The sequence below is a fragment of the Haliaeetus leucocephalus genome, unplaced genomic scaffold (assembly GCF_000737465.1).
Source record: "Haliaeetus leucocephalus isolate CR32 unplaced genomic scaffold, Haliaeetus_leucocephalus-4.0 Scaffold261, whole genome shotgun sequence".
NCBI lineage: Eukaryota > Metazoa > Chordata > Aves > Accipitriformes > Accipitridae > Haliaeetus > Haliaeetus leucocephalus.
Genome location: NW_010972697.1, coordinates 159035 through 175197, shown reverse-complemented (window position 1 = coordinate 175197; position 16163 = coordinate 159035). Strand labels below are relative to the sequence as shown.

The window sequence follows — 16163 nt, the reverse complement described above, 5'->3', positions numbered from 1 at the left end:
GGGTCTGGAGGAGAGGGGGGGGGTCTGTGTTGAGGAGGGGACCCAGGCATCCGGGACTGGCAGGGGCGTAAGTACAGGCAGCGTGCAGCAGGTGCCAGGCGGCAGCACCGGGACGCCCGGTACCCGAGCGGTGACGGATTTGGCATCCGCCGGCTGGGAATGTGGCAGGGATGGATCCAGACCCCTGCTAATTCTTCCCTTCACCCGTTCCCCGTGCTGGTTCACCTGTGCCGCGATCGCCGGCACTGTTCCTGTGCTGGTGGAAGGAGGCCGACCTCTGCCGGGCTCGTTAACCAAGGTTAAACGAGCATCCGGCGATGGACAACCTCGTAATGTCCACTGGGAGCTTTTAATCTTCCCTCCTCCACCAGCCAGAGTGGTGTCGGAGCCGGCGGGGGGCTGTAAAGATGACAATGCCACGGTGTTTCACTGCATGCCATGGATGGGCTGTGCCGGTGGGTTTGGCGGTGGGTTCGGGCACGGTGCCGGGAACGTTTCCTCTTCCCAAGCAGCTCGATGGCAGGGAGTGGGGTCGGAGCCCAGCCGGCACCGCCGCTGTACGGCACGAAGGTGAGAGCAGTGCCACCATCGCTCGGAGCAGCTTTCGGCTCATCCTGGCATGGCTCGGCGCCGCTTGGAGCAGCTTTTGGCTCATCCCGGCATGGCTCAACACTGGATTTCCCTCCTTGGCACATCGTTTAGAGGAGTTGGCGCACGGATCGTCTCTGCTCAACGGCATGAAATCCCCCTCCGACAGCGCTGACAACCCCGCAGCTGAGTTCCCTGAGGATCCCAGCGCCAGTAAAGCCCTGCATCCCAACGAAAGCCCTTGGCACGGGATTTGCCAGCTTGTAGCCATGACCATCAGAGCAGAAATGGAAGAGCTCCCTGGGGGACGTGTCCTTTGCTCGTTCAGTCTCCGGGATGGGGGAAAAAAAAGCCACTTTTCTGCTAAACGAGCTCGTTAACACCGGGGAGGGAAGTTGCCAATTGCTTGAGGTTTCCCCGTGGAAGGAAATTATCCGGGATCCCAGCTCAAGCCCTGGGAGCTTCCTGGATCCTCCCTGAATTCCTCTCACATCGAAAACCGGAGCGCTTGCTCCCCTTCTGAGTTGTTTTTCATGGCTGCAATGTGTTTTGCACGTAAGTGGCGTTGGCGCGAGTGTGCCGGACGCTGCGCGCTTGGTTGTGGCCTGGGACGGAGGGGAAAAGACCAGCGCCGTCCTCCTGCGTTGCAGTTCCGCTCTGCCATGCGAGGAAGAAGAAACCACGCTGGGAAGAAACACGCAGCTGGAGTCTGCCCGGTTCAAGTGCGCTGGGAGCGTGCTGGACCCTGCAATGTTGGCCGTGACCTGGCACGGAGGGGTAAAAACTGGCGGTGTCCTCCCACATTGCGACTCTGCTCTGCCAGCAAGGAAAAAACAAAACAAAACAAAAAAACGTGGTGGGGGGGAAAAAACCACCCCTGTGGCTGGAGTCTGCCTGGCTTGAGCGTGCGGGACCCTGCGAGCTTGGCCGTGACCTGGCATGGAGGGGTAAAATTGGTGCCGTCCTCCTACATTGTGATTCTGTTCTGCCATGTGAGGAATAAAAACCATGCAGAGGGGAAAAAAAATACACAGCCGCAGCCTGCCCAGCTCAAGTGTGCTGGGAGCGTGCCAAACCCTGTGCGCTTGGCCATGACCTGGCACAGAGGAGGGAAAACCAGCGCCGTCTTCCTGCGCCGTGTCTCCGCTGTGCCCCGTGTCTCTTCCGGGGAGGAAAAACAAAAACAAACCCCGCGGGGAAAAAAACACGCGGCTGTAGCCTGCCTGGCTGAAGCGCACCGGGAGCGCACCAGACCCTGTGTGCTCAGCTGTGAGCCAGCATGGAGCGGGGAAAAACCAGCGCTGTTCTCCTGCGTTGTGGTTCTGCTCTGCTACAGGTTTCTACCAGGAAGGGGGGAAAAAAACCACGCGGGGGAAAAAATACATAGGTGTAGCTTGTTCGACTGAAGTGCACCAGGAGCACGCTGCCCTGTGTGCTTGTCCATGACCCAGCACAGAGCAGGGACAAACTGGCGCCGTCCTCCTGCATCGTGGCTCTGGTTTTGCCATGCAAGGGGAAAAAAAAAACCACACGGGGAAAAACATGTGGTTGTAGCCTTCCCGACTCAAGCGTGCCTGGAGCGTGCCGGACCCTGCACGCTTGGCCATGAACTGCCACGGAGGGGGAAAAAAACGGCGCTGTCCTCCTGTGCTGCAGGTCCACTTTGCCGCAGGCTTCTCCCAGAGAGGAAGAAAACCCATGCGAACTAAAAAACACGTGGTTGTAGCCTGCCTGACTCAAGGGCGCCTGGAGCATGCCGGACCCTGCACGCTTGGTCGTGAACCACTACGGAGGGAGAAAAATCAGTGCCGTCCTCTTGCGTTGTGGCTCTGCTCTGCCACATGTTTCTCCCAGAGATGAAAAAAACCTACACGAGATAAAAACACATGGCCAATAGCACGCCTGACTCAAGCACGCCGTGAGCGCGCTGGACGGACCCCGCGCATTTGGCTGTGACCCAGCGCGGAGTGGGCAAAAAACCCCAGTGCTATTTTGCACCATGGATCTGCTCTGCCACAGGTTTCTCCCATGGAGGAAAAAAAAAAAAGCAACGTGGGGGGAAAAAATACGTGGCCGTAGTCTGCCCGGCTCAAGCATGCTACAAGCATGCTGGACCCTGCGCGCTTGGTCGTGATGTGATCTGAAGGGGGAAAAACCGGCACTGTCCTCCTGTGTCGTGGTTCTGCTCTCCCAGCAAGGCAAAAAAAAAAAAACAAAACCCACGCAGGGAAAAAATACGTAGCTGTAGCCACAGCCCACCCAGCTCAAGTGTGTGGTGAGCGTGCCGGACCTGCACGCTTGGCCATGAACCATCACGGAGGGGGAAGGAACCAGTGCTGTTCTCCTGCGTTGTGGCTCTGCTCTCCCTGCAAGGCAAAATAAAAAAAAAAAACCCCAAACCAGAAAACCCCGCAGGGGAAAAAACACCCGGCCAAAGCCTTCCTGACTCAAGCGTGCAGCAAGCTCGCAGGGTAACCCACTGCAGAAACTCTGCCGGGAGCCGTTTGGCCTGGGGAAAGGCCCCTTCCTCTTGACTTCCAGGGAAGGCAGCGATTGTCCCCACTTAACCGGTTTAGCATTTAAATTGTCCCAATTCTGCTCCGCCTTTGCATGGCTCTGGGGCGATGGGCTGGGGGAAGGGTTTCCGCAGTCCAGCTCCCACCCTTGAAGCGAGCAGAGCTTGGGAAGCGAGCTTGGGAAGGGAGCAGAGCTGGGGAAGAGGCTTTTTAAACTTTACGGTGAGCACTCGGGTCTTTTTAGGGTGCTGGTGCAGAGCGAGCCGGGGAAGAAAAGAAACTCCCTTTTATTTTTTTTTATTTTTTTTTTTTCCCCCTGCCCTGATGAGCTTGAAAACAGCCAAGTGGGTTTTTGGGGAGGATGGTGGGTTTTTAGGTGCCGGGACAGCAGATGGATTCATCTGTGGTTTTTTGGGAAGGAAAAAAAGGGAAAACTTGGAAAAATCTGGGTTTTTTTGGTGAGCGAGGTGGGAGACTTGGCACTGATATGTCCCCCCCATCTGCACCGGCTTGTGCTTGGTTGGGTTTGGGGTTTTGGTGGGTTGAGGTGCTGGTGGGTGATGTTGAGCGCGATGCCGGGGTGGGGGATTTGGTGTCATTCCCGGCACGGGAGTTTCGGCACGGCCACAGCGAGACACGTTTCGGTGAGCAAAGGCTTGGAGCGAGCCGGCAAGCGTGGTGCCGAAGGGATGCTGCGATTTATTGCCAGGGAAAGGAACTGGCGGTCCCCGAGGGATGCCAGATGCCGTCCTGGAGTTGGCTCAGATCAAACCCACATCCCCCCCCCCAAAACCCGCAGCTTTTCAAAATAAACCCATTTTGTGCTTTTTTTTCACTCATTCTCACCTGGATGGATCCCCCTGGCTCAGGGATGCGCCGGGGTTTCCACTGGCCTGAGATGCGGCTGCGATTAAAAAGGCAAAACTCCACAATGGCTTTTCTCCCCCTGGATCCCAGGTGCCCCTGCCTGTCCCCTGCCTGTCCCCTGCCAGCTTTGCCGGCACCCAGTGCCTTGCAGTGCCTTTTTATTTCCCTGCAGCGGGGCGATGACACATTTTGGGGCGACTCCTCGCCGTTTGACGGCACACCGGGAAACACAGGGAGAAACGCCGGTGCTGAACCGGCTGCTGGGCTCCCATCCTGCTGGCACCGCTCGATGTGGAGGCTTCTCCGACGTTCCTTGCTGGCACGATGGATGAGCCACTGTGGCACGATGGGAGATGTGGTAAAAAGGGAGTGCCGTGTGTGTCGGACTGGATTTAAGCTGGATAGTGGTAAAAGATGATGCCGCAATCCACTGTTTCCCCCGGTAAGCCGGCATGGATGGCTTCATCGCGGCGGAGCATCCCTCATCCCAGCCCATTGGCACCAAGCCGACACCGCGGCAAGCCCCTAAACGTCAACAGATTTGGGGTTTGCTCCCCAAAAGCCCTCCATGGAATTGGGGGAAGTGTCGATGTGGTACCGCTCTTCAGGGCAAGAGTGTTCTGCCGGCACAGCGTTGGCATCGGGTGCCATTTCAGGGCGATGCCGGTGGAATATCCGTACAAATCGAAGCCAGCCAGCACTACCGATCCTCACAAAAGAAAGACGCTGGTGCGCGGAGCCAGCTTACTTTTAATTTATTTAATTGAATTTCTATTTTAACTTCCTATTGGCAAACTAACCCACGTTGGCTCCGGGCGTTGTTCCCCGGGGAAGCGACAGGCACTGGTCGCTTTGGGGCGGGAGAGATTTCGGGGTGGCATTTCGGGGTGGCCGCTGGGCGTTGGGGTTTGCTCCATCGTTCTCCTCCCTCGGCCCCCGGGGCGGGGAAACATCTTGCACCAGCTTGAATAATTCCCTCTTCATTTGCATTCTTACCTTGAAGGTATTTATAGTCTCTTCTCTGTCTTCTCCTTTCTCGCTGGGGTAAATTTAGCTCCTTCGCTCTCCTCCTGTGCCTTTATCCTCCAGTGGAGCTGATAAGCCCGGCTTTTTAGCGCCTCTTTCCTCCTATTTTTCCCTGCTCCGCCTGCTCGGGTCAGGATTCGACCTGGCATCTTCACCCCGCAGAGATGAGGATCCTGAGCACTCTTCTTTATTTCCCCTAATGATTTTATTTTTCAGCCTTTAACCTGCAGCTGCAGCAGCGTCGGCTGGTGGAAGGTGTTTTGGGGTGGTGGTTTGTTTTTGGGGGGGATCCACACTTGAGCGGCTGGCACCTAGTTGCCATTTGAGGGGTCCCCAAACCCTTTGAGTGTCCCCCAGTGTGAAGGTACCACTTTGTCCCATCTGCTTGAATTCATCCAGGGAAAAGGATGCAGCACAGCATCCCAAAACCCCATACGTGCTCTGGTTTTGGGGTCAGCTGCCCTGATTTTGGGGCAGCTGGTGGTGGAGCAGAGCTGCCAGGGGTGCAAACTGGCGCCATTCCCAGCACCGCATTGTGGGGATTGAATTTTTTGAGGGATAAATAACGAATTTGGGGGCCATTGGGGTTTTTTGTGGAGTGTGTGGCAGAGGGTGGAGGGTGTGCTGTTCCCCTGGTAAATGGCGATGCAGAGGGGAGGAAAGAAGGTTCATACTGGGGAGAAGTGGCACCTTTTGGGGTCCGTTGACACTGGCAGGGACCTGGCACCGTGTTGGCTACCGGCAGCACCAATTTTTGTGAGGGGGGAGTGATGGGACCCGATGTCTTGCCTGGCTCCAGGACACTGAGAGCTTTGGTGACCATGGCAAGGTGCCGAGACCGTCGGTTTTCCCGGCACGGGCGCAGCCGCAACTGTTTCTCCTCCACCTTGGCAAAATCCAGTCTCTTTTCTAATTTTCTCCTCTTTTATCTTATTTCTTGTAGATTTTTCTGGCAGTCCCTGGCCGCCAACCCTCCCGAGTGCCGGCGCAGTGTTTTTTTCCGAGTGACACAGCACAATCGGCGAGGGATGGAGAAAGCTGTCCCTAATTTCTCAGAGCGCCAAGGAGATGGAGGCAGAGCCCTGTTAATGACACCAGAGCCAAACAAAGAGACTTTTCCTGCCCTTGAGTGCCCCCAAGGCGAAGAACGAAGAGCCGCTTTCCTTCAAGATGCAAAAAAGCCCCTGGAGAACCCAGCTTTATCTGGGACGTCGGTGGAAACAGAGACAGAGCTCGAGGAAGATGCTTTCTACGCTGGGGATGATCTGGCGACAATGAGCAGGGAGGGGAAGGGACCCTCCAGCACCGAGCTGCACTCGTTGCAAGAGGATCCCGACTTCTTCTCGTCGCTCTCCCGTCAGGAGCCCGACATTGCCCTGGAAGCGCACGATGTGGCTGGTAAGTCCCCAGTCGGTGCCATTGGGGTGGCTACTTGGGGGGATGGGGACATCTCCTGGCCCTTCGTGCATGGTTGGTGATGCTCAGGTTGATTCAGTTGGTTTGCCTGATGGTCGCGCGATCGTGCTGGAGCGGTTTGCGGCGGGTGTTTGCTCTCTTGGCAATTCTCAGCATCCCACGGTGAAGTGGGAACCACGGTATGGTGAGAAACACGTGGATTTGATGGAAGGAGAAACAAGGGTGCAAATGCCGGGCCGGCATCCCTGTGCCCTTGTGCCGCCATCCGGCTTCAGCACCACAGACAGGCACAAAACCTGGCGGTGGGTCAAGCCAGCGGCATTTTGGAGACCGTTCATCTCCCCTGGTATGACATTGGGACCCGAAACCGACGGTGTCCCCAAGTGGTGACACCTTGCCCGTTCTCGTGCTTCGCTGCATGTCGGTGTGGGACTGGTGCCGTGCTGGGAGGGAGCAGGTGGGTGCTGTGCCATGGCGGCGGTGACCCATGTGTTTTCGGTATTGCTGGTGAAGCCACGGTCGTGCTGAGCAGAGTGAAACTGTGCCACCTGCGCCTGGCCTTGCTGAATTCCCCTCTTCTCGAAACAGAAACACTCCTCCAGCTCTGCTGAGGATGGCTGTGCACTTGCAGGGTGAAGGCATCATCCTCTGCCCCACCGCTCGGTGCCGGGGAAGCCGTGCCGCCGGTGCTTTGTGGGTACTGGGGGATGAGCAGCTCCAGCAAGGACTGGTTAGCCCCCAATGCCGGCATGGAGCTATACTGGGATGCCCTTGGAATTGTGAAAACCTGCTGTACGCAGCGGCTGCTCTTGCAGGGGATGTTCCGTTATGGGGTGGGGGATCTCCGTCACCCGTGGGTGACCCTGTTGGGTCCATCCCTGTCTCAGCTCCAGGCAAAACTCTCCTCTGAGGGCTCTTGGATGAGCAGGGAAGTTTTCATAGGCTGGTTTAGGTTGGTACGGACCTTCAAAGGTCATCCAGTCCAACCCCTTGCCGTGGGCAGGGACATCTTCCACCAGATGAGGTTGCTCAAAGCCCTCTCCAACCTGACCTTGAACAATTCCAGTGATGGGGCATCCACAACTTCTCTGGGACAACCTGTTCCAGTGTCCCACCACCTTCATTGTAAAAAATTTCTTCCTTAGGTCTGATCTAAACCTACCCTCTTCCAGTTTAAAACTGTTGCCCCTTGTCCTACAGGTCTTGATAAAAAGTCTTTCTCCATCTTTCTTATAAGCCCCTTTTATATATGGAAAGGCCACAGGAAGGTCTCCCCAGAGCCTTCGCTTCTCCAGGCTGGACAACCTCAACTCTATCAGCCTTCCTTCATAGGAGAGGTCCTCCAGCTCTTGGGTCATCTTTGTGGCCTCCTCTGAACCTGCTCTAACAGGTTCTTCTCCATGGGGCTGCTCTCAATCCCCCAGTTTGTGATACTGGGGATTGCCCTGACCTGGGTGCAGGACCTTGCATTTGGCCTCGTTGAACTTCATGAAGTTCATGTTGGCCCATCAAGAAGTCATGTTGGCCTGTCAAGGTCCTTCTGGATGACATCCCTTCCCGCAAGGTATCAACTCAGTTTGGGGTCACCCACAGACTTACTGAGGGTGTGTTTAATCCCACTATCCATGTTGTTGCTGGAAATATTAAATAGTATTGATCCCAGTATGGACCCTTGAGGGACTCCACTTGTTACTGGTTTCCACTTGGACCTTGAGAGGTTGACTATAACTCTTTGGATGCAGCTGTCCGGCCGATTCCTTATCTATTGAGTGCAGCTACTGCAAGTTGTCCACTGACCTGTAGATCCCTGGTTGTCTGCTGCCTGTCCTCTGCCTGCTTTGGAGGATTAACCCTGTCCTACCTCAACTCCTCCATCATTTCATTGCCAAATGCGGGCTGGGCGCCTCCACCATTCCAAGTCCTACCTGAACACCTCCATGCATTTGCAACCCCCCTGTCCTTCCCCATCCCCATGTCGTCACCGGTAAACGAGGTGGGTGGTGGCCATGGATCCCACCACTGGCCAGTGATTTGCCTTGTTACTTGTCCCCTGGCTGGAGGGTGGCTTTTTCCCCATCTGGAAGCGGTAACAGCAGTGGAGTCGCGGCTGCGATTCCTCTTCAACGCTGCTTTCCCGTAACGTTTGCCCATCTCCGCAAGCACCGGTTGACTTAAAACCTTATCTCCTAGTGCAGGCGATCTGCTTGGTGAGCCCCCATATTATTTACCCACCTCGTGGTGGGTGGGGAAGGACCATGTTGCATCTGGGAAGCTTTTCAGCTCTTGGTTCCTTCACTGTGGTCAGTGGGTGGAAAATTAGCTCCAGAGGATGGATATGGGTATTTAAAGATGGTGTTTAGAGGAGGAGGGAATCGGTGCCCAGAAAATAGCGAGGGCTGTGTTGGGAGATGGAGAATGTCCCCATCTGGATGTCCAACCTGGCTCTGGCTGGGTGGTGGGGCTCAGCTGGGGTCCTGGGGTGCTTCAGGTGGACCCAGCTGCAGCCCTGCACATGGGCAGACTTAAGGGGATGCAATCGGAGGGGCTGGGCAAGCCCCCGTCACTGCTTCCGAGCTCAAAATGTGCCAAAATGGTGTCCAAGGCCGGCATGCTGGTCGAAGGGTCTTGTGGGGTGGGAAGACCCTGCACAAAGGCTTGCAGTGCCACCGACCTCAAGGATTTGTGGCTCTTCTGATGCCTCCACCAGCCTCCTCGCGGCAAAATTACCCTGGTATCTGCTGAGTGCCACTGACCATGAGCCAGAGGTGGTTTGGCAGCTGCCAGTAGGTTTTTGGAGCCAGGCAAAGTCCACGCTGCTGCCGGGAGGTCAGCAAGCGATCGCCGGGAGAGACGTTCTTCTCAGCGAGGGTGGTTTTTGGGGGTGCCGCTGGCACCGAGTAGCGCTGCTTGCGCGCCAGAGAGTGCCGAGCCGGTGCCGGAGGGGCAGCATGCCCCGTGCAGTGCGACCCACAAAGGACAGCGGTGTAGGAGAGGAGATGGAGGAAGAAAACCTACATCTCTGCTTGCCCCAGTGCCAGTGATCGTGGCAAACGAGCGGCGGCTGGGCTCTGCAGTGTGCAGGCTCGTTAGCAGAGGAGCGAGCACTGTGGCGGCTCGGGCAGCTGCTTCGTTCTGCCTGACTGAGCTTTGAGCCAGCGTGGGGAGGGGGAAGGAGCTGCTGCTGGGGATTTCCCATCCGTGATCGTGGTACCCGAACCGTCACCCCGTTTTTTTTTTTGGCTGGAGGCACCACGAGCGATGGGGGCTGGGGGCCACATCCCGTGGGGACCCTTCTTGTGGCTTTTGGGTGGCCCTGTCTGCCCTCCTTGCTCTTTGAGGGGATGTTTCAGGCTGCTCACTGGGATTTTTTTGGGGTGCTGTGCCACACAGGGGCCCTTTTGGAAGCGGTTCAGGTGATTTGTTGTTGCAGGCGGCAGCAACGGGGCCAGAGATGCTCCAACCTTTACCCCCTTCCTATTTTGAGGCTCATCCCCGTGCCCCCCCCCCCAGGGTGAAGCGGGGGGTGCCACTTCCCCGTGGGACCTGGCGAGGTGGGATCCGAATTGCTGAGCCTTTATCTCCAAGCTGCGGTTCCCTCCTTGTTTCCCGAGTTGCTGGCACCCTTATCAACCCACGCCCGGGGGGGGTGGGGGCGGTTTTCCTCCCCATATCGGCACAGGGATCGGCAGGGCGGTTGGAGCCGCGGTCGGTTGCAGCTCATCAACATGTCGAGCTTTTGCTCGGTTCTTCCTCCCTTACTACGTTCGCAGCATCGTGTTGGCTTGGGGCTGCCTGGGGAGGGGATGGTCCCCTCGGTTCTGCCCCCCCCTCATTCCTCCCGGTCACCCGGCTGCGTGTCCCGGCTGGCGATGGAGCACAAGGTCGGAGTTGTGGGACGGGAGGAAGGTTTGGAGGGGGATTTGGCGGCTGCGGGGGGTGAGTTGTGGTTGTGCTTTTGGCTGCACGTGTGGGAGGGGACGGCACCCGGCTCCTCCTTGTGCTTGGGGATGGTGCCACGAGGTCCCTGATGCAGGGACTTTGGGGATGCCGTGGCAGTGTGGGGTGTCACTGTGGTCTCCGATGCGGGGTTGTTCTGCTTTAGGGATGCCATGGCAGTGTGGGGTGTCACAAGGTCCCCAGTTTGGGGACATCTTGCTTTGGGATTGCTGTGGCGGTGTGGGGTGTGACAAGGTCCCCCAATATAGGGACACCCTGCAGTTCACGTTGTCTTAATGTCCCTGGCGTGGGGACATGCTACACCAGGGATGTTTGTGGCTGTCACAAGGTCCCTGATGCGGGGACGTCCTGCTCTAGGGATGATGTGGCAGCGTGTGGTGTCACCAAGGTCCCCAGTGCAGGGACATCCTGATCTGGGGATGCTGTGACAGTGTATGGTGTCACCAATGACCCTGATGCAGGGACAGCAGGATGTTCTGTCGGTGCTGTGACAGCGTGGGGTGTCACCAATGACCCTGATGCAGGGACAGCAGGATGTTCTGTCGGTGCTGTGACAGCGTGGGGTGTCACTACAGTCCTCGTGGCATCGTGCAGTGCCACAAGGTCCCCAACATGGGCTCGCCACGCTCTATGGATGGCAGAGCCCCATAGCAAGTCGATGCCGTGGGCTCGTGTACCCCCAGTGCCCTCCATCCGGGAGCTGCTGTATTAATTAACCAAATTAATCAAGGCAAAACACACGTCAATTTAATATGAGATGGGTAGAAGAGAGGAAATAGCGTTTGTGGTCCTGGTGTGAGATTATCGACCCCAAAATCTGCCCTTCCTGGCACTGGAGCTGCCAGATACGTCTTGATTTAGTCAAATCTTCTCTTTTGTGTCGTATAGTATGTTCAGTCACTGGCACAGGATCCGACCGAGCTACTGAGGGTCAGTATCAGGCTCCTCTTCTGCTCCCAGTCGCATCGGAGATGGGGTTTGATTAGGTCTTGATGTTTTAATATCCCCAGGGTTGGCCCTGGCTTTGCGGGACCAGATTTTATCCATCATAATATCAGACTAGAAAGCCCAAACTGATGCATGCTGTGAGGTTCGACCATGTGCCAAACTGGGACAACTGGGAAAACACTCAGTTTAGGTACAAACAGCTTGTGTGCTTTAGCTAAAAAGGAGTGTTTTCATCCCAAATTGCTTTAATGTCCTGCTGCCCACCCGTGATGGGCATCCCAGGGCTTTCCCATGCTGCAGGCGGTGAAACCCAGCCGCAGTGTCGTTTATTCCCAATTTAGAGCTCTTTATGGTTATTTTGATTGCAATCGCGGGGAAGCCGCTCTTGGTTTAGTTTGGGGCCATTTCTAGCTCTGGGGGGAAAAAAGGAGCAGGATTTTTTTTTTTTTTTTTTTTTTTTTTTTAGGATCCAGGCGACTAAATAAATCCACCGTGTCTTTTTTTGGGAGGCAATGTGAAAGGGCTGGCAGAGAACCAGAGCCCACAGGCTTGTTCGGCACCGTGCAGCACCCTGCGCTGCCTGGTCCTCTTCGCAGGAGGTTTCTAGCAGGAGCAAACCCCCCGAAACCCTACCACCTTGGGGGGAATCGCCCCTTTGAGCTCCCCCTCCAAGGATGCTCAAGCTTTTAGAGCATCAGGCGGTGTGGCTGCTTGGGAAGCTGGAGATAGGGAAGTTTTTACAGACTTTTCTTTCCTGGCTCATTCTGGAAGAGACGATGCTGTGGAAAGGAGGTAGGGGAGGTGCTCATGGCTCCGGGGTTTTAATTTATACAGGTCTGACAGCGAGGACAATACCCAAGATGGACTGCATGTGGCAGGGGCTGAGGCTCAGCCTTTGTCCCACCTCCGTATCCCTTTTGTTTCTCCACCTATTTTATTTCCCCCCCCCTTCTCCTTTCTTTTTAATCCTTTCTTCTGTGTCCCCTCTCCATCCTTCTCCCCTTCCCCCTCCAGTCTTGACTTGCAAGAACCGCTGTCACGGGCCAAGAGTCTCTTTTGATTCATCCCTCCAAGCACCATTAAGGAGCTCTTGAAGTTGAGATTGCTCCTGGGAAAGGCTGATCCTGACGCTCGGAGATCCCCTCCCCTCTCCAGCACCCACTTGCATGATCCGATTATTTTTTTTTATATATATATATTTTTTTTTTTTTTTTTTTTCCCTGCTGGAATGAAACTCAACAACCCACTTGAGCCTGGACTCATGCACAAGAGCCCCGGGAAGGATGCTCGGAGCCGTGTTTGCCTCTACTCCCACCACCGCCCGATGCTGTTGGAAAATCGAGGGGCAGGACACGGCGTTCCCGGGCGGAGGTGGGCTTGGCGCCTGCTGCCCCCGCAGGGAATGAGCCCGGGGGGAAGGCGCTGGCTTGTCCCAACAGCTCAGCGCTTGCCGGTCCCGTGGGGCTGTAGGTTGTAGGTATTTTTTCTTTCCGAATACTCTTGGAAAGAAATTAAATGGCAGAAATAAGCTGCGGGGTGTGACGGTCGCTGGTGCTGCGTGTGTTGGGAAGTTGTCCCCATCTGTGTCTACAGCCTGGAATGGTTTGGGGACAACTTCAGGTTGGCAGTAATTTGTGTTTTAATTGCCCTGGGGGAATAACAATGCTCACCCATTCTGTGGGGCTGAGGAGAGCCTGGTTTTGGGTCACTGCTGCCCAAAGGGTGGTGTCTGGCTTAAATTACCTTAAAAAGGTATAATCTCAAGCTGCAAGGCTCCATGCATGACTCAGTTTCTCCTTGCACCCCTGGCAAAATCCCATTGCCACGAGGGGGTGTGGATCTGGGCTGTGCACTTGGTTTCCCTTGCAAAATGAGAAGAAATCTAGCGGGATCGGGGATGGTGGGAGCTGTGCAGCGTCTCTTTGTGCATGCTCACGGAGTGTGTCCTCGGTCCTGGCCTCTGAGATGTTGCCACCTTTATCATCGTTAAAGCTCATTAGATGCGGCATGGGCTTTTCTAGGGGCATCCTGCTAAATGGGCGCTGCTCTCCAGGCTGAGCATAATGGGCCATGGGGATCTCGTGGGATGAGGGAATCACTGGGATGAAATTGCCTGAATTTGGGTCACTTTGGGGTTGGTGGCACCGGTGACAAATCACTGTGGGTCGAACTGGCTCTTGATCCACGTTGTCATGTTATCCAGCTCCCCACCCACCTTGGAGCCTCTCTAGGGGGTGGTTTTCACCCCAAAAACATGCTCATCCTCACCGTGGGAGCACAGGAGGTGGTGGATGAAGGCTGAACAACTCTCTGAACCCGCTTCTCCCCTCCAAAAGTCCTGAGTATCCTTTCGGAAGGGATGGGAGTGGGGAAGAGGGAGCAGGGAAGAGGGCAAAGGTGGTTTTTCTTTGCTTAGAAAAGCAAAGTCTGCATGGTGCTTAAATAACCAAACTGCCACGGAGCAGATGGAGATAAGGAGGAAGTAGCTGGAAAAGCACTGGTGGTGGCAGCTTGGCTGCACGGTAGAAATCGATAAAACCCGGCAGTGGATGGATGTTGGGGTCCAGGGATGCCTAAGCTGGATCCGGAGGACGTGGCTGGGTGCTGGGCTCAGGCTCCCACTTGTGCTGGATTGAGCCCTTTGGATGCCAGGTGCTGGAAAAGCTGGATTTAAGCTGTATGGTGTGTTTTTTTCCTGTCTCGCGCAGCAAGGATTTGGAGACAGAGATGTGCCGGGTAGTCTTTGGGTGCAAGGTGTTGCAAAGGGCCATGCGCGCTGCTAAAATGGGATGGTAGGCATCAAATATTGCTGCAAATGGCAAATGTTTGCCAGTTGCTTTGCACGGCCCCGAATTGGGGTGTCGGGTTTTGGATGGAGCCAGTGCATGACTGTGCTCCCCACCATGACACGTACCTGCCCGTTGGGGCTTGGCAAAGCTCCCCCAGGACTTGCATACTGCAAAGCTGAGCCAAACAGATCCACCACTAAAAAAAACCCCCAATAATTGTCATTCTTGAGCCATGAATCGCTATAGTACAGCTGCCCTCTGGACATCTCGCTGGTACCTTTGAGCATGGCGAGTCTGGTTATAAATAAGATTACTTTGTATTGCATTAATCTGGATGATGTTGAATGGATGTGCGTGGTTCGGTTGCAATTTTGCATTAAAATATTGAAAAGCATCTGCACCCGGAGGGGCACCCACCCAGAGCCACATTGGGAGCAGCTGGAGAAAGGGAGATGATTTTAGAAAGTGTGATTTGTAACACCAGAAGCCTGTGATAGGGACCTCTGATGGAGCACAAATCAACCCCATGGGGACATGAGTTGGCTGGAGATGTGCTAAAGTGGTGGCATTTGGTGGCTGCAGTTCAACGCTGTCCTCCGGGGAAGGTAAGGGATCCCGCACATGCCTGAGATGGAGAACTCGTGTCCGGAAATTGCGCAAAATAACGGTTTAACATCATTTCACCGCAGCTGAAGGAACATCTTTTGCTTTGCTCTTGGTGGTGTCCTCCTGTCCCCGAGCAGGTCACTGATGTCGGGCTTGTTTCGCGTTGGTTGCCAACAGCTATGAGCAAAGAGATGGAGAAGGGAAGCGGTGTTTGGGGCTTGCAGGAAGGGAGCGTTGGTCTCTTAAATGGCAGTTTCTGAAGAGCAATTTCTGCTATTGCTCAGCTGTTGGTTGAGTCCGTGCGTCTGTCTTGATCTGAGCTGCCCCTGCCAGCCATTGTACAGCCACGTGCCCAGGGAGACACCAAAAAACCCTAAGAAATTGGTCCTTAAAGTCTTCTGGTAGATGTTCACATGATTTCCAAGCCCAACCCTTCAACTCTCCCTTAACCAAGTCTTAAATTCTTGGTCACAGAGGATGTGTGAGGGTTTTGAGCTGCTGCCATCTGTCCCACCTCTTCCCAGTCATTGTTGTTCCAAAGAGCATCTGCATGATCCTTCATGGGGGTAGGGACTTGCAGATGAGAGGCAGGAGCAAAGAGCTGGAACAGTTGGTTTATGGGAGCCTGGGAAATAAAATTAACAGGACGAGGAGGTCAAAGTATACTCAGCTCTTGCAAAGGTGGGGTTTGTCGTAGATCTGGGCTTTGGTGGGGTGATGAGACCTCATGGCACTGTCCTAGTTTTAACTGTGAAGCGTCAGAGTGAGTTTTAGGGGTGTTTGGGCGGAAAAAAACATGTCGTTCTTGCAAGGTGAGTCCCCACGTGAAGTGGTCCAGTGTAGGAAATCATGCTTTGGTTTGATCTTGGGTTGAGCAGAGAGCTTCAGGTGCCTCTAAACCTTATTCTGGAGCGGAGCAGCTCACGTGTAGCCCGTCCCAAGGTGTGTTTGCCAACCGCTGGGCCATTTTTTTTTTATGGCTTGCCTTTGAACTCCATCCAGAAAAGATATGCAAGACATGAAACCAGACACCCAACAGAGGTGCAGCTCTTGCTAATCTTGCCTTAGCTCTTCAGGACAGTCCCCAATGCCTACATCCAGTGGCCTTTTCTGAGGTTTTTTGCATGGGCGAGGGGCTGCCCCTGAAATCGTGGCTGTTTCCCAACATTGTTGTCTTCCTTCCTGGTGTTGGGCTGAGTTTAAGCTGTTGGCTTTCAACCTCTCTTAACCAGGAGGTTGAGCTCACAGTCCCAGTAACCTTCCTCACTAATTACCGCTTCGTCAGCCTCTTAGCCTGCGAACGGTGCCAGGAAAGATGTCATGTTGTTGCCTAGCAAATAAATAATTGAATACTTGAGTCCAAGACAACAGGCAGGGCTTAGCTGGAGCTGCAACGTGGAGTACAGTTGGAAACCCTCAAGTTGCATGGAAAAAACCCCACGCTACGTCT

At 55.0% G+C, this 16163-nt stretch overlaps 1 protein-coding gene across 4 annotated transcripts in view; it reads left to right on the top strand.

The window, feature by feature from the left end:
* The first annotated feature begins 5920 nt into the window (after nucleotides 1-5920).
* WIZ (widely interspaced zinc finger motifs) overlaps nucleotides 5921-16163 on the top strand; it is a 50670-nt gene continuing 40427 nt past the window's right edge. For 3 of the 4 annotated variants that reach the window (XM_010568869.1, XM_010568867.1, XM_010568868.1), the window contains exon 1: nucleotides 5921-6395. In XM_010568869.1, coding sequence (XP_010567171.1) covers nucleotides 6026-6395 — 370 coding nt within the window. In that variant the 5' untranslated portion in view covers nucleotides 5921-6025. The remainder of the gene's footprint in view (nucleotides 6396-16163) is intronic. The other variant, XM_010568866.1, reaches the window with a different exon arrangement.